We start from the raw sequence: 25899 nt of genomic DNA, 5'->3' as shown, positions 1-25899 counted from the left end.
TGAAAAAAATGAAATATTAACATATTTTCAATTCATATAGTTTAATTTTTAAGACGAACGCAACTCCGTTCCGCAGCACTTATGCGAACAACTCTTTATCAGGAGGCACACTCACGCATGCGCGGATCCACAGCGCACGTGCGCACTAACACACACACACACACACACAGAAACACACACACACACATCTGCGCATGCTCCCTTAGTCAAGGCGGGGCGGTAACAACCACCTGGCCTGAGGTAACGACACGCGGAAATCAAGAAGACATTGGCCTGATGGTAGAATGACACGTTTTTTTATTCCTTGCGTGGTACTGCTATAAGTTTCTCTATATTTTGAGAATTATCACTGTTTTCTAGCCGACTTTCCTGAATTAATAATTATCAAATTGTCAAACGTGCTCCTCCCGCCCAAACACCCAATCCATAGGCAGCACTTCACTTTTAAATCTCCAATTAAAAAAGACACAACGATGCCGAATGTGACTCGTGAGCATAGGCCACGCCCACCACTTTAGAAGCCAATCATCGGCAGCCGGAGCCTTTTAATGCTTAAAACGCCCAATCAACGACTAAACGCTTAAGCTATGGGCGAAGGCGGGCGTCATTGTCAGGAAGGCGGAGCCTTTCATTTTCAATTGGGTATCTTCCTTGGAATGACAACCCAGCTACCCATTCATAACCGCGTCAACTATGACGGACAGGTCCCTCCAAGCAGTTCACCTTTCCCCTCGCTAAGCCGATTGGTGGAAGATGCTGCTCATGACCCCCACGTGGGTGCGGTTTCAGCTGTTTGGCCAGACTGAGAACGCCTGTTCAACGAGCTCCTAAATTGACTTTAGTACTGACCAATGAATTGCAAGATAGCCCACACTTCTCGTCTGTAGTTGGGCAATATGGCGCGTAGGGGCGGAAACACCGCGGCGGGCGAGCTGGTGTGTGTGTGTTATGTGACGAGTTGAAAATGGCGGAGCGGCTAGAGGGACGGCAACTTTAACGGAAAACGAAAACAAAATATTATTTTTTTAAAGAAAGAAATCTATTTTTTATTACCGAACCGCACAAAACTTTAAGAGACTCCGGTATACGGTGGAGGAAATACGAAGTCTATGATTGAAGATTTAATTTAGGAAAGCTTCAAAGATAAGAAAGCGAAAGAGCCGCTTTAAAGCAGTACTCCCTCTTAAGCACACAGCCTACCAGCTTGCCTGCACTTCTGGGTCTTTTTATATAATAACTTCGACACTTGAGCATGGTCGTGAACGTCATGCTTCTACACGTCCAGCGCCCCATGCTCTGATTACCTTGTGGCAGACAGTTTGATTCCTGGGACTAAGAGGTTTACATGTTTTTCGACATTCTATGGTTTTCGTTAGAAACTGCAGCGAACTACACCAAGAAAGCCTTGCAACTATCCCAGCTGATAACGTTAAGAAATTGAAATCCACTTTGAACCCTACCCGTGTCACCGGACCGCGGCTGGAATTCAGTTTGCACTTTTTTTTTAAGGAAACACTTGGTGTCCTGAGAAAATAAACTGCAACGGCAGGAACGCCCACAGTTCTGGTACCCGGGGTAGTCCAAAAGGATGGAGCAGGAAGCCAAATTGCGCTACAGCAAGCGACTGGTGAGTGGTGGCTTTATGGATACATAGAGTGAAGCTTATATTGGAGGGTACTTGCTGTTGAGCTCTTTCTAATGCTTCATTGTTGTTTAGCACGAGAAAAGACGCACGTGGATTTGTACCCTCTTGCTGTCCTGTGTCATCACCTCGAAGCCAGTGTGTTGTAGTAACCCCCCCAGATTGCATGGCTACACCTGTTTCTTGCTCATGTTGAGCTTAGTCAGCCTTGTATCGGTGTGGATTGATTCACAAGTGATGAAAGGGCAAAGTTTTGGGCTCAGTTTGGTGATCAGATGCGTACACAATCTCAACCGAATAAATTCACACATACTGCTGGGGATCAGGTGATGGTGCTTCTGCCTCCTTTACTACCCATGTGTGAGTGTGGAGGTACTAGGTATTGCGTTTATATGGCTGCTTTGGTGAAAACAGGCGATCTCTTCTTATTGTTGCATGTTTTTAATAACATCCATTGTCTAAATCCACGAAGTCCAATTTTTGATACGTTGATTGTCTTGCATCCGCTGCTGTTGGAGGTTTCAGCCACTCAAGGGGCATGTTGGCACACTCTGATCCAGTTAAGATTCTTCTGTTATTACTGTTATTATTTGGCTGTTTTGTATTTTGCATGGGCAGCCTCTGATAAGCTTGGCGATGCCAATTCTATATAGTATAATATATTGCACCTTTGATGCTTGGGAAGCCTAAAGATTATTATCTATTGTAGTATCACTGATTAAGCTTTGAATAAATGCATTTTACTTATCTTACTAGATAGATAGATACTTTAGCCAGAAACTTTTTTTATTTTTACTAGCAGTAGCCCCTGGCTTTGCCCCGGATAAATAATTCTAAGGTAAAACTAACAAACTTCTGTTTCTCAGTAGAAGATGCCTAATTTAATATTTTTTATTAAATTAATTTATTTCAGGGATCAAAATCTAGGAAAAAGCAAATATAAAACATATTTTGGGGTTGCTGATGAATAGTATGAGAATAACATAAAGCACTCCACCTGCTTGTAATACTAGTCCCCATTTTTTTTTTTCCAAGGTTTGTTAAAAGGAGTAATTTTGATACGTTGAATCCCATTAGGGATTTCCAAAAGAATTGTAATTATTTTTTGTAATTGTTATGAACATTAAGCCTTGGTTGCGTGCTAGCCAAAAAATATTTTAGCACAAGGGCAAAGCTCCCAGACCCACCATTGTTTTTCCAAGATTGTCTGTATCACCAACACTCTAGAAATATACCAGATGCAAAGAAATGCAAATTGTTGCCCACAGTTTACTCAGTGCTCAGGCGTTTGTCGTGATGGGATGTCTTAGTAAAGTATGGCTTCAACTATACGCATATCAAGTGGATTTTCTGCAAATTTATAGTCACCCGGAAAATGCCAAAGGGTATATGTGGTCCTTTTACACCAACAGTTAACAATCCACTCTCCTTAATTGATCAGATTTTCAGGGAATACGTACGTACGGGTGGGCTACGAAAGGCAAACTGATTTTTAATATATTGATTCTAAACTCAAGGATCTGTATTCAAGTCATCAGTACTAATACCAGGCCATACGTTTGAATTTTTATAATGAGTGTTACTATTTTACTGGCAGATCCACAATTAAATAGATACGGTTGCACACCACAATAATTAATTGCATTCAACCTCTTTATTATTTTTTATTAGTTCCTTATGATCTATTTTCACAAGTGAGATATTAAAAGCACAATTTTTTTAAAACAAGATTCTTCATTATACTATAGATTTCAAAAATCACCATGGACTTTTTTTCTGGTTGTGGTGGTGGTTTAAAAGCTCAATGTAGCATGTTAGCTCCCACTTCAAGTAGATTTTCAAGAAAGGAGCACACCATAATTGAGTGGTGTGGGCTTGTCATGTACGTTAACAATGAGATGTTCACAGTAATTATTGCTGTAAGTTTACTGACTTAGAATGTATTATTTCTAACAATTTTAAGTTCAGGGAACACACCCTTTTATTAATTATTTACTTATTAATTATTTGCTTACTTGGCTGACACCTTTATCCAAGAGCACTTACAATATTTCAGATACCACTGATTACATTTTTTTCTTTTTTCCAACTGGAGCACGGGTGGGTAAAGTGACTTGCTCATGGTTGGTAGCAGGGTTTGAAGCCACATTCTCATGGTTTGAAGTTCAAAGTATAAAGCTTTAATCACTACATCAATCTGGGTGTCATGTCACAATGCATTATTTATATAACATAACATTATATAAACATTTATAAATAACATTATTTGTTAGAGTCTTGGACTGGAGTGAATAGTCTTACATTTACATAGGTGTCACCATCATACTAATTAATGAGAATATACCTTTTTTGATTTTTTTTTTAACTGCTGGGCAGCTTTTCAATACATTTCATAACCATGGTCATACATTGTGAAAAAATTATGGTTTAAAGTTCAAAGGGTCAGACAAGTATGTGGTGGCGTGATAAAGGCCACAAGTTTCAGGTTTAATATGACATGAATCTGAAGTCATCTAATTTATCTCCGCTGAAACTCATCTCTGTATTTCAGTATTAAAAGGAATGTTGTGACACTGCAATGAAAACAAAACATTTTGTAATGGCGCCCATTTTGCGCAGCACTATATAAAATAAATTATGATTATATTTTGACTAAAAACTTGGAATTTCTATTTTTTTTTCTTTCCCTGTAGACAATGCATTCTAGTGATTTCCAAATGTGGCCTTCTGGACAAATGGTACTTCATTTATATGGCCAAATTTTGCATGTAAACGTGTAATTTAATTTTTTTTTTAATTGTAATTTGATTTTTCTTTATTTTTATCTTCATTGTTCATTTAGTATACATTTTTGTTGACTTGGTGAATATAAACGCCTCATTCATTTTGTTTTTCCCTAAATCTGCTTATTTCAGTTCATTGACATCATGAGCCATAGCATTCCCTGGCATCAGTGAGCTTAAGAAAGATACAGATCTGAATAGCGTGTTTATTAGCGTCCTAACTCATGGGTTCACATATTCTGATATAGTGGTACTTTGGTGTCACCAGTCAGCGTAATCTGTGTGGCCTTTGGATGTGGGCAATAACCATTGCACCACTGTGTCACTTTGATAACCTGTTACTTTATTTCTTTTATTGTGGTTTTCAGGTTTGCATTTATCAATAAGCACATACAAATTTTGCGACAGGAAACTGTCACTGTTTCCTAACCTTTCTATTCTATTCATGTAATGAGAGTTAGACTCCTCTGACAGCAAAAGTGGGGTTTTTTCCCCCCTCTTTGATGTAGTTAAACCACTCTTATTAGGAAATTCTGAGACTATTCAAAACCAACTACTTTCCGGATTTCCCGGAGCCAAAAACCCACTGACGTGATAAGCTTTTGTGCTGCCCACCTGAATGCCTTTCTGTCTGTCCGTGCTACTCCTGTTCAAATCAAATGAGCTGCAAAGTGTTAAACTGGAATTTAAGCTATGTTTCATAAAGCTATATTTCAGGTTAAATGTCGGGTTAGAGAGCTCTCCAGCCAGACTGAATCAGCTCAATTAGAAAATTTCATAAACCATTGAGTGCAAGAAATGTTTATTTTTTGGGTGTGAGGATAATTGGGCAGCTGAACTGGTTCACCAGTATTTTTGTGCCCACCTCAGACAAAGAATAGTTGGTAGGTGGTTGCTCTAAACACCAAAATAGTGACAGAATTAGTCAGGGTGTGTAGATGTGTGTGTGCAGCACAATGTAAGAGTTTTTATCCATTTATGGGTCTTCTTTGTTCTTTTATTAATGATGTAGAGGAATAAAGTTTATGGTCATTCCAAAATGGTTTATGAGTGAGGAAAAACAATATGGTGCCACTATAACACAAATATGTATTTTTTAATGTAGTCTGTGATGGCTTTGGTGATTGGAAATTAAAATAGTGTGTCTTTGTATTGAAGACATTCTGGTGAACTTGTCCCAGTCAAGAAAGTAATTGACACTTATGGTGCCTTTCATAACAGGTATTGACACATTTTCAAAGCAGTTTTTTTTTTTTTTAAATAGGAGGATACTGATTAGCACTGCCACCTGATTGTATCATTTCAAAACCTCTTAAAAATGCACATTTGGTCACTTTGAACACAGGCAGGGTAGATGACAATACGTTTGGACTTAATGTCGAATACATCTTTATTAAGCAAACTGACATTTACTGCTTGAAAAGTAAGAGTGGGCCACTTGTTTCTGGGGGTTTCATTTACAAGGATTTCTTTTTAGTCTATGTGTACATTTCTCATTTATTTAGTTTGTTTCAGCTCCTTTGCAATCACTGAAATGAGCAAAAGTCTTGCTCTTATTTCTGAATGGCACTTTTTATCAGTTTAATTTGAGTAAATTGTCTACCATTGTTTTTCCTTATCTTTTATATATTCTAAATTCTGATCTCAATGATTTATTTTTTTTTCTCTGACCAAAAGCTATTTAACAATTTGGTACAAATCAATAAGTAACCAACCACTATAACTCTAACACTAACACTGTACTGTTTACAGATGTTTTTCTCGTGAAGAGGCTGTTTTCTTTTCTGTTCAAAAAAAAAAAAAAATGTGGGAAACGAAGGAAAATTAAAAATGTGAGGGGCCTTCTCTCTTGTGGCCTGTAGAAAGTTTTTGTTGATTCCTCTCCCAGACCCCTAAGTAAGATACACACTGATAAGATTTTTTGACTTAGAGACGCTGACCTTTGATTAAATTACAATGATAGTAAGAATAGGCTGCAATTAAGAAACTGGTTGGAATGCAAATCTACAGCATCTGCGGCACTATATGGCCAAGTTTGCTTGTACCTGCTCTAGCTTCTAGATCACACTTGAACTTCTCTGAAACAGAATTTACCAAATGCTTCTTTTATCCTTTTACTTGACGCACCATCCACTTTTATAGTTGAAGGAGGCTAGAGCAAATCACTGTACAAAGCAAGATCCAATCTGAACAGAGCACCAATCCTTTACAGGGAAAGTTCCCAAACCAGTCATACAAGTCCATTTTTGATCTTGAAGTAGGAACCAAGTAAGCACATGCTTAATTATTTGGACATAAACCACTTTAGCATATCTTCAGTCATACTCTAAGAAATATTATCTCGGTGTTAAAATTTTGACTTTGGTATAGATACCAAGGGGCGGCACGGTGGCGCAGTGGTAGCTCTGCTGCCTTGCAGTAAGGAGACCTGGGTTCACTTCCCGGCTCCTCCCTGCGTGGAGTTTGCATGTTCTCGCTGTGTCTGCGTGGGTTTCCTCCGGGTGCTCCGGTTTCCTCCCACAGTCCAAAGACATGCAGGTTAGGTGTATTGGCTATCCTAATTATTGTCCCTAGTGTGTGTTTGGTGTGTGAGGGTGTGTGTGTGCCCTGCAGTGGACTGGTGCCCTGTGCGGAGTTTGTTCCTGCCTTGTGCCCTATGTTGGCTGGGATTGGCTTCAGCAGACCCCTGTGACCCTGTGTTAAGCTTCAGCGGGCTCGATGATGGATGGATGGTATCGATACCAGCTTTAGGACCTCCAAACCCTCTATCTTAATCCAGCCTCCCTAATGTTTTGCACAGTTTCTTGCACTGTTGCACCACTTTTCTTTTAATGGCTGTGAAGCCTCGATTGAGTGGAAGCAATAAGGGGATGGGGTCCCCGGAAAAGTTCCGGTTGCGTGTGGTTTTCTTTTGTGAAATCTATAAAACGTGGTTGGGGGATTGGGGAAAAAAGCTGCTGTTTACTTCCAGTACCCCAAATCCCAAAGTGCTGGTAACGTACTATTTTTTTCGGTAATTTTCCTGTACCAGTATACTGCACAACCCTAACTAAGTAACTAGATTGTCTAATTTCTGAAATAAATCATAGAAAACCTGTTAAGGACTGAGCAACTGAAATAATGCAGTGGTAGTGCTGCTGCTTTGCAGTAAGGAGACTGTGGAAGATTGTGGGTTCGCTTCCCCGTTCCTCCCTGTGTGGATAGGGCTTTGAGTACTGAGAAAAGCGCTATATACAGTAAATGTAATGAATTATTATTATTATTATTATTAACTGAGGGAAAAATAATTGGCTTTCATAATGTCTTTTATAGTGAACATCAGTGTACTGATAAGATAATCACATAATAGCTGTGAAGAATCTGTTAAAGAACAATTTGGTATTATACAGATAACTTGGCCAACTAATGCATGAAGTGCAAATAAATGTACAACATTAATAACATCTTGGCACTTACCAAACAGTGTGATTGTATAAACATTTTGTCACCTGACTGCCACAAGCTTCCCTGCAGTGAATCTTGTTAAAAAACTGTGGTCTCCTATAGCTTTCTGGATACATGTTTACACTGCTTGCTTCATATAATTCTGTATGTGTTGTATGAATATTCTGAGAATTTGTGAAACATTTGCTTTTAGCACAGACTTTTTCCTGTAGAATGTTATCCAGAGGTTGGACTGATTTGTCTTTTTGGCTCTTCTTTGGACATGTACTCCTTACATCAGGTCGCTATATAACCGAACATTCTTTTAGACTTCTTATTGGGTTTTGAACACTGTCTGGAAGTTGATAGTGATGAGTCCACTTTGACTCCTTAATCCCTTTCATAAAGGTGAACTTTCAATTTTCGGACCTCCCATTGTGTATTCAAACCTAACATTTTTACTTCCTTTGTGTTAGTTAATACATTTACTGACATTAAATTTTATCTGACATAAATCTGCCCAAGCCTATCTGCTGTCTAAGTTCCTCAGTATTCAATGAATTCTAGATGATCTGTCAATCCACCTAGGTTGGTGTCATCTGCAAACTTGACTAGCTTGTTATTTATATTCCTGTCCAAATCATTTATATGTATTATTAGTCTCTTTATCTAAAATGTATCTAAAATGGAATGCAAAATGTAAGTTGAGTCTCTAATTTCTGTTACCCTCTTTGATTAGTTTTCTTTGTAATAATGCAGAATGTTGAAATGAAGGCATGATGGTGTATTATATTAAATTGAAAAGTAGTACATTTCAAATGTATGTTCTACAAAAATGCAAAAAGATAAATTTAAATTTAATTATGACACAAGAAAAGGTATATAAAATAGATTTTTTTCACTGTGTTTTATAAATGAAGTGATCAAGATGGTGGCCATCATTAGCGATACACTCTTCAAGATGATTTCTGAACATTCATATGACTCGTTCGGCTGTTTCAAGGGTAATAGTGATGATTTTGTGTCGAATAGCATCCTTGAGGGCTTCAAAGTTTTGATATTAGTGTGTGTATACCTTCAACTTGAGAGCGCTCCACAAAAAGAAATCGCATAGAGTGAGATCAAGTGAACGTGAAGGCCACCCGGTATCACCGCACAGGGAGATTAGCTTCCCCGGAAACATCTCCTGCAAAATTTGCATGGATCTCTGCTCCATGTCAGCCGTTGCTCCATCCTGTTGAAACCAGGCATCCATCACATTTATTTCTTCCAGTTGGGGCCACAAAAAGTTCCCTAGCATTTAAGTGTAACGTGTTGAAGTGAAGGTGACCATTGCTCCCCCCTTCACAAAAAAGTAAGGGCCTACAATGCCAAATTCTGCAACGGCGCACCAAACTGTAACAATCTGACTGTGCAGGGTTAGGGATAGGATTAGGGTTAGGGTTAATGAAGTTCACAAGGGTTGGTTTCAGCCCAATAGCAAAAGTTTTGCTTGTTTATGCAACCATTCAAATAGAAATGTTCCTCATCGCTGCACATGACAATGACATCTCGATGAACGGTTTACAGAATGTTTGCACACATTTCTCTATGGCACTCCCAGTCACTCTCAGTGAGTGCCTGCACTACCATCATTTTTAACGGATGGAAATTAAGGTCCTCATGCAAAATTCTCTTCAAAGACTTGTTGGAAATGCCTAAGGCAGAAGTATGTTTGCGCACTGAACATCTAGGAGACTGCAAAATTGATGCCCGTACAGCTTAGATGTTTTCATGCTTTCGTAGAGTCCGAGGACGGCCTGGAGATTTTCTGTTCGGTGTTTTACCCGTCTGTCTAAATCTAGTTATCCAGTGAAGAATAGTCTTCTGATTTGGGACGTTACCGTTCAAATGGCACGTTGCGTAGTGATAATGGATTCGTTGTTTATGAAGAATGCTTCGACTGCGAAAGCACAGTGCACTCTGGACCAATGCATGTTGCCAACTGAAAACTACAAGGGATCTCCAGTCACAGGACCTCCACCCCAACCCCCTCGGCTGCCTCTACCTCATGCAATGACCTTGAGAAATGTGGTACCTCATTTTGGCTCACCCAAATACATTTTTACAAGAAAAATATAACAATTCAAATGTATGGATGCCACATCTTCTTGTGGTGGGTTTTTATTTGCATTTGCACACAAAAACAGTTGTGCTGTGCCAGTTTTCAGTTACTTCCTGTCTGGCACCCAACTGGGTCACATTTGTCTGCTTGTGTTGAGTGTAGGTGGTTACAGCTGGATGAAGCTTGGGGGAATGGCGTTTTATTTGTGTGTAGTATGGAGTGTACCAATTACAGCAATGGCATCGTCATCTATAAATAACACTAGGAAGGACCCAAAAAAATTATTTTGTCAATGAAAGACCATAGTAGTAGGATGTTCAACTGATTAAACATCATATGAGTAGAAGAAATGTATTTGCTTTGGGTAATTAATTGTGAACATTGAATGTTTGCTTTGAATGCTTTGCTTAAAAAAGAGGCTTAATGTTGCCTTTGTGTTTTATTCAGCTGGGACCTGCTCATCATGCATCCTGGTGTCTTTTCTCTTTGTTTTCATCTGAAGACATTGCTGCAGTTAATGGCCCTCTAGTCTAATTTGCTGTCTTAGATTTGCCATAAGTTTGGAGGGGAAAACTACGGTGTATCACACTTTGTGAAAGTGTTTATTTGTGTGTGACATGACATGTAATTCATGAGACAATCTCATTTTGTAAATCACTTAATCTGCACATTAAATCTGCATTTTTTTTTTTTTTAATTATTTGAATTTTTGATTTTACAAAATGCATGGATCTCTATAGTTTTATAATTGTAACATAATTCAAATTCATTCATACTGTATCAATACATATTGTGTGTGTGTATGTGTGTGTGTGTGTGTGTGTATGTGTGTACATATATATATATATATATATATATATATATATATATATATATATATATATATATATATATATATAGTATTTATTTGAATTCAGGATTACGCCCTTCACTCAAGCTGTGTGTTTATGTCCAAAGTAGTCCATGTTTTGGCTTCCATAAGTGTACTTTTAATATATTAAGTTTCAATGAACATTATTTTTATGAAAAAAGTTTAAGTGTAGCTTTACAGAGTGTTCATATTTCGTAACTGAAATAACCTGAAATTCCAAATATTTATTTGTATTTATAATTTATTTAATGTACTTTACCAAAAGTGTACATATGGAAGGGTGCTTGCTTTGCTGCACCCCATTGTTGTTGCACGGACTTTATTTTTTAGGTTGATAATGAATAGCAATCATTGGCCTCCCAATGGAGGATTGCATGACTGAACTCCAGTGGGGCTCATGCACCGTGACTGCAGAGTAAGTTTCTCTAGCAGATTACTTCCTTTTACTTGACAAACACTTCACACCTCCTGAGTAGGAGGGGGTTTGTAGGGTAGACAATACTCCTAAGGTGTCGTATGTTCAGCAGTTGTAATCTTGGATGAAGGATGCATTACAGTAAAAAGTGAAGCTTTATTTTTACTCTAACCTAGCTTTGCTGTATTTGTACACTATTCCTGTTTCTAAAAGTTTCAGTACTCTTCAAGCTCTCTATTGAGGAGAGTGTCACAGTCCTGTTTTATTAATCGTGTAAATCTTAAGTGTTTGCAGTGAGCACTTTTTAATATTTGGAAAGATGCTAAATGTTTGTGTTTGTGGATGGCAGGCTGCAATGCAGTTTAAGGAAATGTGTAAAATAAACCAGATAATTGTCTCCATTTTTCATTTAACTACTGTGGTGATATTTGTCCACTTGGGTATTTGTGCAGATGTTGGTTTCTTATTTATCACTGCATTCCCTTTTTATATTATCATGTACTTTGTGCCATTACACATACAGTTTTAGATTAATCTTTATAGTAATATTTTAATTGTTAAAATTAACAAAAAAAGATACTACTGAAATACCTAATTGCAAAAATCCTTTCCAGGTTTGTATTTAAGATCCATTAATTATTGTAGACAGTTTGTGTGTGTGTGTGTATGCATGTGTGTGTATTTTTTTATATATTGTGAACGATAGAAAGGAAGAGACAACACTCTTTCAAAGGTTTGGGTTTTTCCTGCCCCGTATAGTGTGAGGTCCGCTCGTCTTATCAAGACTTTAGTATACATAAAGAATACAGCCAGGACAACATGTTGGTATAACAGGTGGATTTATATAATGGACGGACAGGAAATACAAAAATTGATGGGAAAAATCCAAGGGACGTCTGGGTGATGTAGGAGTGTGGAACCGGAAGTGATGTCATCAGACTGGGACAGGGGAGCGCTTGTAAACACAGAAGGGAACTCGAGTGCGTGACTTCTTATGGGCTTGTTTGTTCTTCGGTTTTCCTGCTAAACAAAAGAGAGAGGATTTAGTGCTCTGTTCCTAACCAATTCCCTGTGAGGTATCACGCTCCGTTGAGCTGCTCCCTACTCACTCATGTGTGACAATATAAAATATATATAATATATATATATATATATATATGGCGGCACGGTGGCGCAGTGGGTAGCGCTGCTGCCTCGCAGTTGGGACACCTGGGGACCTGGGTTCGATTCCCGGGTCCTCCCTGCGTGGAGTTTGCATGTTCTCCCCGTGTCTGCGTGGGTTTCCTCCGGGCGCTCCGGTTTCCTCCCACAGTCCAAAGACATGCAGGTTAGGTGGATTGGCGATTCTAAATTGGCCCTAGTGTGTGCTTGGTGTGTGGGTGTGTTTGTGTGTGTCCTGCGGTGGGTTGGCACCCTGCCCAGGATTGGTTCCCTGCCTTGTGCCCTGTGTTGGCTGGGATTGGCTCCAGCAGACCCCCGTGACCCTGTGTTCGGATTCAGCGGGTTGGAAAATGGATGGATGGATATATATATATACACACCCAGTCATATGAAAAAGTTTGGGAACCCCTCTCAGCCTGCATAATAATCGACTCTACTTTCAACAAAGAAGATAACAGTGGTATGTCATTCATTTCCTAGGAACATCTTAGTACTGGGGTGTTTTCTGAACAAAGATTTTTAGTGAAGCAGTATTTAGTTGTATGAAATGAAGTCAAATGTGAAAAACTGGCTGTGCAAAAATGTGGGTCCCTTTGTAATTTTGCTGATTTGAATGCATGTCACTGCTCAATGCTGATTACTTGCAACACCAAATTGGTTGGATTAGCTCATTAAGCCTTGAACTTCATAGACAGGTGTGTCCAGTCATGAAAGATAAAGGTATTTAAGGTGGTCAGTTGCAAGTTGTGCTTCCCTTTGACTCTGACTCTCCTCTGAAGAGTGACAGCATGGGATCCTCAAAGCAACTCTAAAAACATCTGAAAACAAAGATTGTTCAGTATCATGGTTTAGGGGAAGGCTACAAAAAGCTGTCTCAGAGGTTTAAACAGTTTCAACTATAAGGAATGTAATCAGGAAATGGAAGGCCACATGGCACAGTTGCTGTTAAACCCAGCAGGTCTGGCAAGCCAAGAAAAATACAGGAGCGGCATATGGGCAAGATTATGAGAATGGTTACAGACAACCCACAGATCACCTCCAAAGACCTGCAAGAACATCTTGCTGCAGATGGTGTATCTGTACATCGTTCTACAATTCAGCACAATTTGCACAAAGAACATCTTTATGGCAGGGTGATGAGAAAGAAGCCCTTTCTGCACTCACGCCACAAACAGAGTTGCTTGCTGTATGCAAATGTTTATTTAGACAAGCAAGATTCATTTTGGAACAAAGTGCTTTGAACTGATGAGACAAACATTGAGTTATTTGGTCATAACAAAAAGCGCTTTGCATGGCAGAAGAAGAACACCGCATTCCAAGAAAAACACATGCTACCTACTGTCAAATTTGGTGGAGATTCCATCATGCTGTGTGGCTAGTTTATGGACTGGAGCCCTTGTTAAAGTCGAGGGTCGGATGAATTCAACTCAATATCAATAAATTCTTCAGGATAATGTTCAAGCATCAGTCACAAAGTTAAAGTTGTGCAAGGGTTGGATATTCCAACAAGACAATGACCCAAAACACAGTTCGAAATCTACAAAGGCATTCATGCAGAGAAGTATAATGTTCTGGAATGGTCGTCACAGTCCCCTGACTTGAATATCATTGAAAATCTATGGGATGATTTGAAGCAGGCTGTCCATGCTCGGCAGCCATCAAATTTAACTGTATGGAAGAATGGTCAGAAATACCTCCACCCAGAATCCAGACACTCATCAAAGGCAATAGGAGGACAGCGTCTAGAGGCTGTTAGATTTGCAAAAGGAGGCTCAGCTAAGTATTGATGTAATATCTGTTGGGGTGCCCAAATTTATGCACCTGTCTAATTTTGTTATGATGCATATTGCATATTTTCTGTTAATCCAATAAACTCAATGTCACTGCTGACAGTATGGCACTACTGTTTCCGTAAGGCATGTCATATATTAAAAGGAAGTTGCTACTTTGAAAGCTCAGCTAATGATAAACAAAATACAAAGAATTAAGAGGGGTTCCCAAACTATTGCATATGACTGTGTGTGTATGTATGTGTGTGTGTGTGTGTGTGTGTGTGTGTGTGTGTGTGTGTGTGTGTGTGTGTGTGTGTGTGTGTGTGTGTAATATATATATATACACACACACACACACACAGAGATGAGCGGAATGTTTGTGTCTTATACAGTCTTTGTTTGAAATACATTTTTGAAATCTGCTCTTTCATTTAGAATAGCCCTATATATTGTTTGTTTTTATATATTATAAATATATATATATATATATATTATAAGTATAAAATTTACATTGTTTGAATATAAATCTGCTGTAATTAATTGAGGGCAAAGGGTGTAAGTTGTCCCCAACATTATGCCTAATTTTACTAATAACATATTGACTAAAAAAATATGCTCCAATTCTATTTAATGTTATACTTTTTAATTAAATAAAAAAAAATACAGCTATGAAGGGCAATATCCCCATCACCAGCACAACGCTGTTCACTACCAACCATTCAAATGTAGACGTTACATTAACTCTAAATAGAAATGCATGCTGATAAAATATCTCAATTTTATGGCAAGGCTTAACGAGCTTTCCTTCTTATTTGAACCTCTGCTGCTGGTGATGTCATCAAGGGCTGTGAAAAACCTATAAAAATACATGGCTTTCCAGCCCCAATCAACCATCTGTTACATGTTTGTATACAGTGAGCAATGGTTTATCTCTGTGGTGATGGTTTATGCATTGGTTAATTCACTTTAGCAAACCAGTTTGGAAACTTCTATCAGCTGTTCTCAGGTGTGTTGTACAGACCACTTGTGATCTTCAAACATGAGTCAGATTTGACATTCCTCAGATGAGTGACTTTTAAATTGCTCAGATATGCCAGCTTATGTTCGGCATCCTCGCTATATCCATTGAAGACACCATCTGCTTTTCTTGCTAGTGGTAACCAGTGCTTCATTATCTTTGTTGTGCACGAGTATATGGAGAAGGTTCACAATGAGCCGACAAAACTTATGATAAAGAATTCAGAATATTTTTTAATGGTGTGTGGGTGAAAGGAAAACATGCATATCATTTTGTTGCTTTTTATGCATAAGTGCCTGTACTTCTCACATTATTCTGCATTACTGTTATTCTTTAAATAAGCTGTTTGTTACTACTGCATGTTTCTAGTAGTATAGCATCGTATACACACAGATATTACAGCAGGGACCCTCATGTTGTCCAAGATGTTTTTTTTTCCCTCTGCGATGTTTCCTAATTCTCATCTAATTATGCTACTGAAACAATTATTTCCAAATTTAATTTTTATTTATTTTTTGGGAGCTTCTTGTTAAGACTCCTGACATTTTAATTGTGTGTGTGTTTTTTTTTTTTGGTATAAGTATGGCAAAATGCAGAAATTTCTCAATTTCCTCTACATGTAAATCTCATGCTACTACACTTGTTTAATTGCATAATAAGAGATAAAAATAAGACCAATGAGTTAAATTAGAGCCATAATGATTCATGGATTGTGAAACTGGTTGGAACAAAAACCCACAGCCACAGTGAGCCACTAGGACAAAGAAGAAGAAGAAACAGATCTAACTTGTTCCCATTTTGCAGCTGTCTGTACTCCAACATGGCACATTTGAATTAACAGAAGAGTAAGAAAGTAAAGGACTCACAATTACAGTAGAGTCTCGCTTATCCGACATAAACGGGCCAGCAGAACGTCGGATAAGCGAAAATGTTGGATAATGGGAGGTGTTAAGAAAAAGCCTATTAAAAGTTAAACTATGTTATAATTTTACACATTACGAACCTAATAATGTTTTACAACAAAACAGTAGAAAAAAATTAACTGAAAAAATGAACTTAGTTACAGAATTGTCTGAAGTTAAATACAGTATGTACTGTACTTAAAAAGTTCAGTCCTGTGATGATTTAAAGAAATTTTTGATCGTAGTGTGCTTTCCTGACGAGTGCCGTTTCTTCACTGCCAAGTTTCGCCATCTTTGCAGCATCATTATGTCGATTCCTGTAGCTTCTTCTTGTTGCTCAATGTATTTAATTGCAGTTTCTAGAGCCTTAACTCCGTCACTCATATAGTCAACATCCGTACGAGTGTATACTGTTTACTACAGCATTGTGACTGCGTGTGTGTGTTTGTGCTGTGATGTGCAAGTCCCCGTCTTGCACCCGAAAACATGAAGACGAGTCTCAGTATTTTAGCAACACCAGCTTTATTCAGCTTGAAACAGCAACAGCACGGTTATTTATTGTAGCGGGATCTGCCACTCTCCTATACACAGACACAGCAGTCAGGCAGGGCCATGGCCAAGTAATACTGTGCCCTGTGCATTTATAATGTTCCTTGTATCACCCATCGATGGCAGGTGCTTATAGCATGTCCGCGATCTTTTTGGATTCGCTTTTAAGGCAAACTCCTACAGTGCTGGGAGCCTGCGGTTGCTTCGGGACGCTCTTCCGTGTGTCGTCCCGTTGGGTGGAATCCCACAAGAGTTTAGAAACTCACTCACACCAGCCATGATTCTTTTCAAAGGTAAAGTGCAGGTACATTTGTTTTATGCATTTTTACTTTATATTTTGTATTAATCATTTTTATATGAATAGTTTTGGGTTGTGGAACGAATCATCTGAGTTTCCATTACTGTATTTCTTATGGGGAAATTCGCTTTGATATACGAGTGCTTTGGACTGCGAGCACATTTCCGAAACGAATTATGCTCATAAACTGAGGTTCCATTGTAATTAGCTGAGGTAGAGTTGGAAGCAACAAAAATTAGACTATGCTCATGCTCGCAACTTGCAGTTCTTGTTGCCGGTTGATGCGTTTTTTTGTTTTTTTGTTGTTTTGCGGTGGGGGTTCACAAATAATTTGGATGATATCCTTAGAGTTAAAGTAATCAGGATTATTTGACAGGGCAGAATGATTGGACCAACGAGCTGTAAAAATTAAATAAGTTCCATTATTACCAAGGACTGGTGTCTACTTAAGCAATTTAGTTGAAATGAAAGCCTGCAGCTTTTGAGGTCCCTCTAGGACTGAACTTAATGACCCCCTGTACTATAGTAATAACTTTTTCTTCAGCCCTCTTCTTTGATTCTCGGCTCCTGTTTGCTTTATGTGAGTTCATCCTTTCTTTCTCGAGCTCAACATGTCTTGATACTCGGTATCCCTCTCATCCAAACATGGTTGATGATGTGTACTCCATCACTAGTGCAATTCAGCCTACTGTTTTCATGGTCGTGGCTGAAATCCTGGACTAAAGCTTAACACCAGCAACAATGAATATAGTATTTTTCATATACAGTATATACCTTTTATTAATGTTATGCCGAATTTGGCTAACAGGCAGCTGTTGACTGTAGGAGGTCTTTAGAAAATTAGCGAAACACTTGCAAGAAGCCTGTTTTTTTTATGTTTGAAGAAATATGATTGTTTTGACTTTTTTTATTATGAACAAGTACACTGTTTAAGGAGAACAGTAACTCTCTCCGATCTTTTAATAGCAGAAAGGAGTCCTTCATAGGGGAGTTTTGAAAAATTCACAGCATGAAATGCTTTTTTTTTTTTTTTTTTTGTTTTTTTTTGTTGGGGAAATTTCACCTGTAAAGAGTAGTCCAGTGGCATCATTGATCTTGTATTGCAGTTGGGAAAGAACTCAAAATCCAAGAATTAGTGCTGCGGTTAGGGGGCGGACTGGCTCTGTGTTTGGTTTTAAAGAAAAAAAAAAAACACTAGTACAGATGTTTCAGTGAATTTTTTTTCCTTCCCCTTTTTAACTTGTCCTCACAGGTGGCGCAGTGGTAGTGCTGCTGCTTTGCAGTAAGGAGACTGTGGAAGATTGTGGGTTCGCTTCCCGGTTCCTCCCTGTGTGGATAGCGCTTTGAGTATTGAGAAAAGTGCTATATAAATGTAATGAATTATTATTATTATTATTACTCTATTGGACTACCGATAACTGTTAATTACTAGTCTTGCAGATTTAGTTACTATGCTGCATTTTTTAAGATTGAAGAGCTTTCTTAGAAGTAACTTTTATTAATTACATTGGAGGGTTGGCCTTTCTCAGTCACTCATTCATTCTGTTTTGTGTGCTTATTGAATCAGAACGAAGTCAGATTAATAGCCAGTTGAGCATGTTGGCAAACAAAACCAAATAGTGCAACTCCACAAACAACTGTGCTGAATTTAAAATACCGAGAATGAGTTCTTTATGTCCTTTTTATTTATTATTTGATGTTTCATGTTTGTGCAGTGTGCCCTTTGAATCATACCTTATTTTAATTGTTTTTTGTAGTTTTATGTAAATGGTGATATACAGTATTAACGGTGTATTGAACTGTTCAGATGCTGCGCACACATTAATAAAAACAGAATGCAGAGTGCTTGTGAAGGTCTGTGTTTTAAGGACCACATTTCCCTACAGACAGGACTGTTGAATTGTGCTGGCAATGAATTCTCTGCTTGTTTTAGTAATCAGCTTGTTTACACTGTCAGCGAACACTAAACTGATGAATCAAATCAGCTACCAATATTATAATTTTACAGATATTCCCCCAAAATATTTTTATTAATCGGGTGCATGTCACTGTACCAGAATTTTTTTTTATTCAGTGCCAGTACCAGTGAAGTTTCATGATACTTGATACCATGGAAAAAAACAGAAATCCCATTCAAAGGCTTTTTGGAAGTACCTCTCTTATTCAAGTGTGAACAATATTGTTCCTTTTTCACTAATAGAATGTAAAAATGATCAATGCTAACTGTATCAGTAGATTTAAAGCACTGGTATATCTGGTAGATTACTGACTATAATTTAAGTAAAGTATTATTGACTTTGAAAAATATCAAGATACAATGCAGGGCTTCTATTTTCAGTTAGTCCACATATCTAGTTGTAAAACTCTTGTCTCTATATAGTCCATTTTGTAGAGTATTGAATTTAAGCATAAGTTTGTATTCCCATTCTCTCCGCTCCTGTTGGGTCTTGAAAGTGGACTGATTGACCAGCTGACTACATCAGAGACCTATCTTACAGACAATGCACTTCAAAAAACCTTTACAGAACTTTCTCTAGTGATGGTTAGCTTATCTCTACATTTTATTAGTTCATTGTTCTCTTCTTTCAGGGTTAATTCATCTAAGGTTTATTAATTTTGCTAAAATTTGAACAAAAAGGTTGTTAAGATGAAAGAAAAAAAATCACTTTGCTGTCCCAATATAAGCGAGAGGATTTTTCAGTTTCTTTGTTGCACCTTCCCTGATGAAGGGGCCTTAGCTGCCTCGAAAGCTTGCATTTGTAATCTATTTAGTTAGCCAATAAAAGGTGTCATTTCACCCTACTTTCTCCTGTATCAATCTATGGCTAACACGGTACAACACTCTACTGCTATGGAATATTAACTGGATTTGCAGTTTAACTGGTAGACTGCATTTCACTTGCCAACATCCTATCAAATGCAGTATGTGACGTGTGCTTTCACTACATTCATCACACTTTAGGGGTTATACTCCTAAACAGACTGGCTTCAAAAAACCAAATGAATAAGACAAATTTAGCATTTGTATATGTGGTGTTTAGCAATGAAGTATGTCGTTTTGCTCATCCTGCTTACTGGTGTAATTGTAGTGCTTTCTGTTTTCAAGCACAGAATTTTTTTTATTTTGGTATTAGCAAATGGGGCAGCTCATTTCACCACTAGTGTAGACAAACCAAAGAGCCACTTTGTCTGAATCTTTTTAACTTATTCGCAGCACTATATGCATAATTGGTAGATATGTGTGAGGTTTCCCACGTGAACCTGAACTGTATAAACTGGTCAGAACATGAATGGATGGCCATCTGTGGATGTGTTCAGTGTATTCAGAGAATGAATGCAAAGCCTCCATTCCTTTATCAGGATTATGTAAGACACTTTATTAATAAGCGATTTATCTTGCCATCATTTCAACTCGTGTCTGATCAGTCACATTTTTTCGCTTTCAAGGCATGCATTAATCTATTTCTGTCAAACACACACTTATCTCATTTCTGATCTAACTCCACAATGGGATAAAAGTGGAAATAACTAAAGCCTGTGTGTGTATTGTCTCTTTTTTTTTTTTTTTAAATAATAATAAGCATCATTCCTGTTGAAATTCTTCTGCCTTGAACACAAAACATTTCTAGACATGTGCTGTTTTTCTTTGACACATTTTAATGCGTTACTATATCATCACCAGTTTGCCATTTCCATAGGTAGTTTTTACTTGCATTTTCACATATTATTGTGCATTTAAAGTAATTCGTCTACTTTCAGTCACTCAAAAATGTGTCAGTTCTGATGTACACAAAGTACTACAGATACTGTAAGAAATGATTGCCGTTAAGTTTACTGCCTTTTGTTATTGATTCATTTACTAATGAGGGGAAGTTCCTCAACAAAGCAAAGAATAATATTGAATAATGTCTTTTCACAACAAAAAAGGAATGCATGCAACTTCTTCATTGAATTACTCTAATAGCATATCCACAAAAAAAGCGCATGTGCACATTTTAATTTGAATCTTATTTACAATAGGCATGCACACAAAAAAATGAAAATTTCTGATTGAATCCTACTTTCAAACTTGTTACAATAAGTAGGAGGTTTGAACACCGTTGTTGTCTGCGCATGCACATTACACTCTGTCAACCTGCGCGTGTATTTGCTTCGAGCATACTTTTTCAGTGGCTATGAGCAGAAGCGTCCACAAAATAACCTTTCCATGGGCAAATGTTCAAGTGATCTCATTATTCCTTTTTTTGGCTGAAATAATCTGTCTCAATATTTCAAAAATAGCTATATTTATGTTGATGGGCTAAACATACCATGTTAAACTCAGTAACATAATCTCAGTGTGCCTTACGTGCTACGCTTTACTTTTTAACATACAGAGTACCCAAATGCAATATTTGTCTTTATTGAAATTAAAATACCTGAATTAAAATTATTCTAGCAGCACTGAGTGTAAGGCAAGAAGCACACATACTGGGTTCTTTGCAGGGCTCAATCACACAGCCAAGCAGAAAAGAGTGAGCTGCGTGAAATTCTGTAACAGAAACTGATATAAAGCATCAATTTGGCTAAATGTGTAAAACTCAAGAAAATTGTCACAGGTGTCATGCTGGTTTCAGATTCACAATGTCCAAGAATTCTGACAAAAGAGAACTCCAGAAAATTACTTGTGTAAGTAAACATGGATTATTAAGAAAGCAGGTTTCTGCCTTAATCCAGATAGGTGTGCATATAAATACACTAAATGTTTCCAAGTCACATATGAGAAATAGTACAAGGTTATGATTATTTTAGCAACCAGTTTTCATAAAGAAAATAAAAATGGAGCACCACACAAAAATTAACATCATTCACAACTTGGGTGCAGTGTGACTCCTTTGAAAACATAGCATTTTAATAAATTAATTCAGTTTGCTCTGAGATTGGACTCTGCAATGCCATTATTTCATATTTGGGGTCAGAAAGATTAGGCCCACCCACTAAATGTAAGTGTAGAGTGAACACTGACTTTATATGAAAAGATACTGTAAATATACCACAGTTATTGTAACATCCTTTATTCCACACAGGCAGTTTTGTATGGGAAACACTAAGGCAATGTGTGTCAAAGTTCACATAAAGTGAAAGGGAGCAGTTTTAACCCCCAGACAGCTTAACTTTATAGCATCTGTGTTTCTAAGAACTTTTTATTTTTTTAAAATAATATACTCCTTTGAAACAACAACTCCGACCTAAACATGGACATAAGAGGTCACAGTAAAGTGTTGGCCAGCACAGTTAAATATGAACTTTGGCACTGATTTTTCACTGGTGAGATGCTTTGCTGTGAAGAACTTTACACTTGTGTAATAGGTAACTTTTTATTTTACAGCATCCATATAAATAACTTGACTACCAGAGATAGCTTTGTAAATCTGATGTATTTCACATCATGATGTATATTATTTTGGTTAGTGTTTCTTTATTTTAATGGGCTGAAGGGCTTATTAATAATCATGAGACTTTTGGATTTTACTCATGACTAGGCTTTGCCCCCTGCTTGCTTCGCTCGCCAACTCCCCAGCCTGTGCTATGCTCCAGCCATTTCACGTCTCTGGATTTCACTTTCACCAAACAACAAATCTTTTAATTCTCGCGGATACGCCTCTTCATTTGGAAGAAACATTATTTTTGTCTGATGGCAACACAAATTAGACAGTCTACAAGTCTTCGATTGAAAGTTTAATTTGAACAATGTATTCAATGTTTTTTTGCTGTTCCGTTATTTCATTGTTTGTTTGCGCTACTGTGATCTTTACTATCATTTTTTTGAGACATTCAAATTTTCGTACTTTCATTATCTCTAACCTGCTCTGCATGTATATGACGTCGTTTTTGAATTCTTTATGACGTTGTACTTTGTCATCTAAACTTTGTCTTTTATTTCCAACCCCGGGCCTGGTTAAATCTCTTGGCACAAAGTCTCGTCTCGCCCGACTTGAAAGTATCTCTCTGAAAAAGTTGCGTCTCATTCCAGGCTAAAAAGTCTTGTCTCGTCTCAGGATTTTTTTTTGATATAATAGAGAGATATGATCACAGATAACCATATATACTTGTGACTGTGAAGTTCCGCTGCTTTCTTGTTGTATCCGTTTGGTGTGCTTTGAGGGATGTGCTTGTCAGTCTGCTTTTGCATATACCAAGTCTAAATTTATCTACTAGCTTTTTAGTTATATACCATCAGCCTACTTTGACACCATGGTACTACTTGAAATTTCTAGCTCTGCTTTTGGGATCATAAGTTTATTACTTCACGATTTCAGCATGCTATCATTTTCTCCAGACAGTTAACTTTTAAGTGGGTATGTATTTAGTAAAGTTAAAAAATAAACTAATAAATAAAGTGCTTCATTGTGGCTTTCAATTTTGGTCAGTTTTGAAAAGTCCAGACATGATGCAAAAGCCTTAAAACTAATTGGTTTACTTTAAGGTGGAAAGTATTGCTTTGTCTTAAATTCATAAGTGCTCATCTGAAATAATTATACAAAAATACTTTCTGCCTTTATTGAAAGATGCATCTTTGTCATTTTACTGTGAGTTTTCCTTTACCCAGTGGTTCTCAAATTAGATTCTATTGACCTTGTTTGGTTGCAGGGTTTTGCAACCAGCACTTTCACAACTAGCCAGTCATTTTATCTCCGATTAATCCCATTTAATTAGACTGGGCTTTTTTTTCCTCTTTCATTTTGCATTTATAAAAGCATAGTAGTGTGAGTGTTCACATTTATAAGCCATTTAGAAGTATTTGTATTTTTGACATAGCTTTTGAAGCTTAACTCATTTTTTTTTGTTGTTGTATTCCTGTTAATTTGGCTGTTTTTCTATGTTGTTTGCTTTCTTAATCATATCCTTATAATGGACAATGAGTATATTTGCATGCGCACACATGATCAGATTAAACTGAGTAACCCACTCCTTGGAGCAACTGTTACAATGCGAGCCAGTAATCTTCTGGAGTTAAATGTCTTCATTGGCCACCAGGAATCTGAAAATAAACATGACACCATTGATTTTTCTTTTGTTTTATAAATATGTTCAGCCAAATTAACGCTTTTATTTATAGGTTCCCATTACCAGAATACATGCTGCATAGTCTTTTCTGCTTGGCTGTGTGATTGAGCCCTGCAAAGGGCCGGCATACCGATACATGTGCTGCTTTCCTTACACCCAGTACTACTGAAATAATAATAACGCAGGTATTTTTATTTCAGTACGAGAAGTATTGTGTTAGGTTACTTGGTGTTTAAAAAGTAATCAAACTACGTAACGTGTATTATTTTTAAAGCGTTACCCTAATGCTCTTGAGATAGCATTGCTGACTTTAGTACTATATGTTTCCTCAATATAAATTTAGCTATTTTTGAAATCAAGAGACAGATTATTTCAGTCAGAAGAATTAATAATACGATTGCCCAAACATTTGCCTCTGGAAATGTATTTAGTGGATGCTTCTACCCATGGCTGCATGTTTGAAGCAAATACATGTGTAGACTGACAGAGTGCAATGGGCATGTGCGGACTACAAAATCTTTAAGTGTTAATGAGTGTTTATGGCTCATTATTGGATCATTCAGAGAAATCTTCCTCTGTTAATCAGGTTTCTCTGAAGCTAATAATCTGATTTCTCTAGCCGGAATAAAGGTTTACATGGCATTTCAGAAATCAGGTTTGGTTATTGAAGCGTATGCAAGCAAACTGAATGAGCAGAGCAGACACCTGGGCAAATGAGTCTGAATACTTAAAGGCTAACACTACTTCAGCATCAAACCCATTAGTAAATAATGGATTAAATAACTAGAACATATGTAGCAAAACAATGACAATGTCAAAAAGCAAGGTTGAAAAACACAATTATCCCCGTTTAATATACTTAAGTGCCTGATAAATTCTAATAAAAATTTACCAAACTTAGTTTTATAATTTCTACACTGGCTTTCGAAACATAGAAACTGGGAAGTTTAGGATAGGTGTCCAAATCGAAAATGAAACTTGGTTGGAACAAAAACCTGTAGTCGTATGTAGTCCTCAGGACTGAGTTTGATAACCAGTACTTTAACCCAAGAAGTATGATTGTTAAAAGTTAGCTTTATAAAATATGAAGTTAAATACTCACTTTGAAACTGGTTCTTTTTCTTTTGCTGTTCTTCAAACTGTCACTTTTGAAGTCAGACAGATCTTTGTATGAATGATGGAGGCGAGACATTTAATCATGTGGCTGAGACCTGCATGAGTTGGAATATACTAAAAAAGATTTGCAGCACGCTAAGGGCAAGGGGTTGACAATATTGGAAAGAAACGCAGGGGAAAGTTCATAATCTGCAGCTGCAGAATATTGCCAACTGAGAAGGAATGCCTGTCCTGAAGGGAGTAGGAATTGTTTCAACCACTATTGTAAATCATGTATGTTTTGGAGAACTAGACCACTTTCTCTAGCAATAATGTGTTTCGTCTTGCTGAAGAGTTTTCATCTACTATGAAATGGGCAGCTTTGGTAAACTTATTCCATTTTCCAAAAAACTAATTGAAAGAAGGCTGGAAGGGCTAAATAGCAAAATTGATGATTTTGTTTAGCTGTAATGCGATTACCTGACCTGCAACTTTAACACTGTGGCAAGAGAGGACTGAGATTTTATTTTTTTTCGTTAGTTTCACAATGTGTATTTAAAATAATCTGCTGTAACACTCGGCTGTTTATTGGAGTATTAACTTCCACTTTTAAGTACTGCTAACTGTGTCTTTGAAGAATCCTCATTATTACAAGGATTGATTTAGAAGCCTAGACATGATTTTGAGTATGCATTTTTAAGCAATAATTTATGTATTTGACTATTGTGCGCTTCATTACTCCAGACACTTTTATTTCTGGATAATTTATGATTTCATGCCATCGATCATTTCCATTTGATTCCTTTGTGCCCATTGTTG

General features: G+C 37.4%; 1 protein-coding gene across 1 annotated transcript in view; it reads left to right on the top strand.

Annotated features, from left to right (window-relative positions):
- Nucleotides 1–912: 912 nt before the first annotated feature.
- The window catches only part of kdm2ab (lysine (K)-specific demethylase 2Ab), a 99631-nt gene continuing 74644 nt past the window's right edge, over nucleotides 913–25899 (top strand). Inside the window, exon 1 of the mRNA XM_028812285.2 lies at nucleotides 913–1627. Coding sequence (XP_028668118.1) covers nucleotides 1589–1627 — 39 coding nt within the window. The 5' untranslated portion in view covers nucleotides 913–1588. The remainder of the gene's footprint in view (nucleotides 1628–25899) is intronic.

This window comes from Erpetoichthys calabaricus, chromosome 10 (assembly GCF_900747795.2).
Source record: "Erpetoichthys calabaricus chromosome 10, fErpCal1.3, whole genome shotgun sequence".
NCBI lineage: Eukaryota > Metazoa > Chordata > Cladistia > Polypteriformes > Polypteridae > Erpetoichthys > Erpetoichthys calabaricus.
Note: the sequence above shows the minus strand (reverse complement) of the source record. Positions and strands in the feature narration are given on the sequence as shown.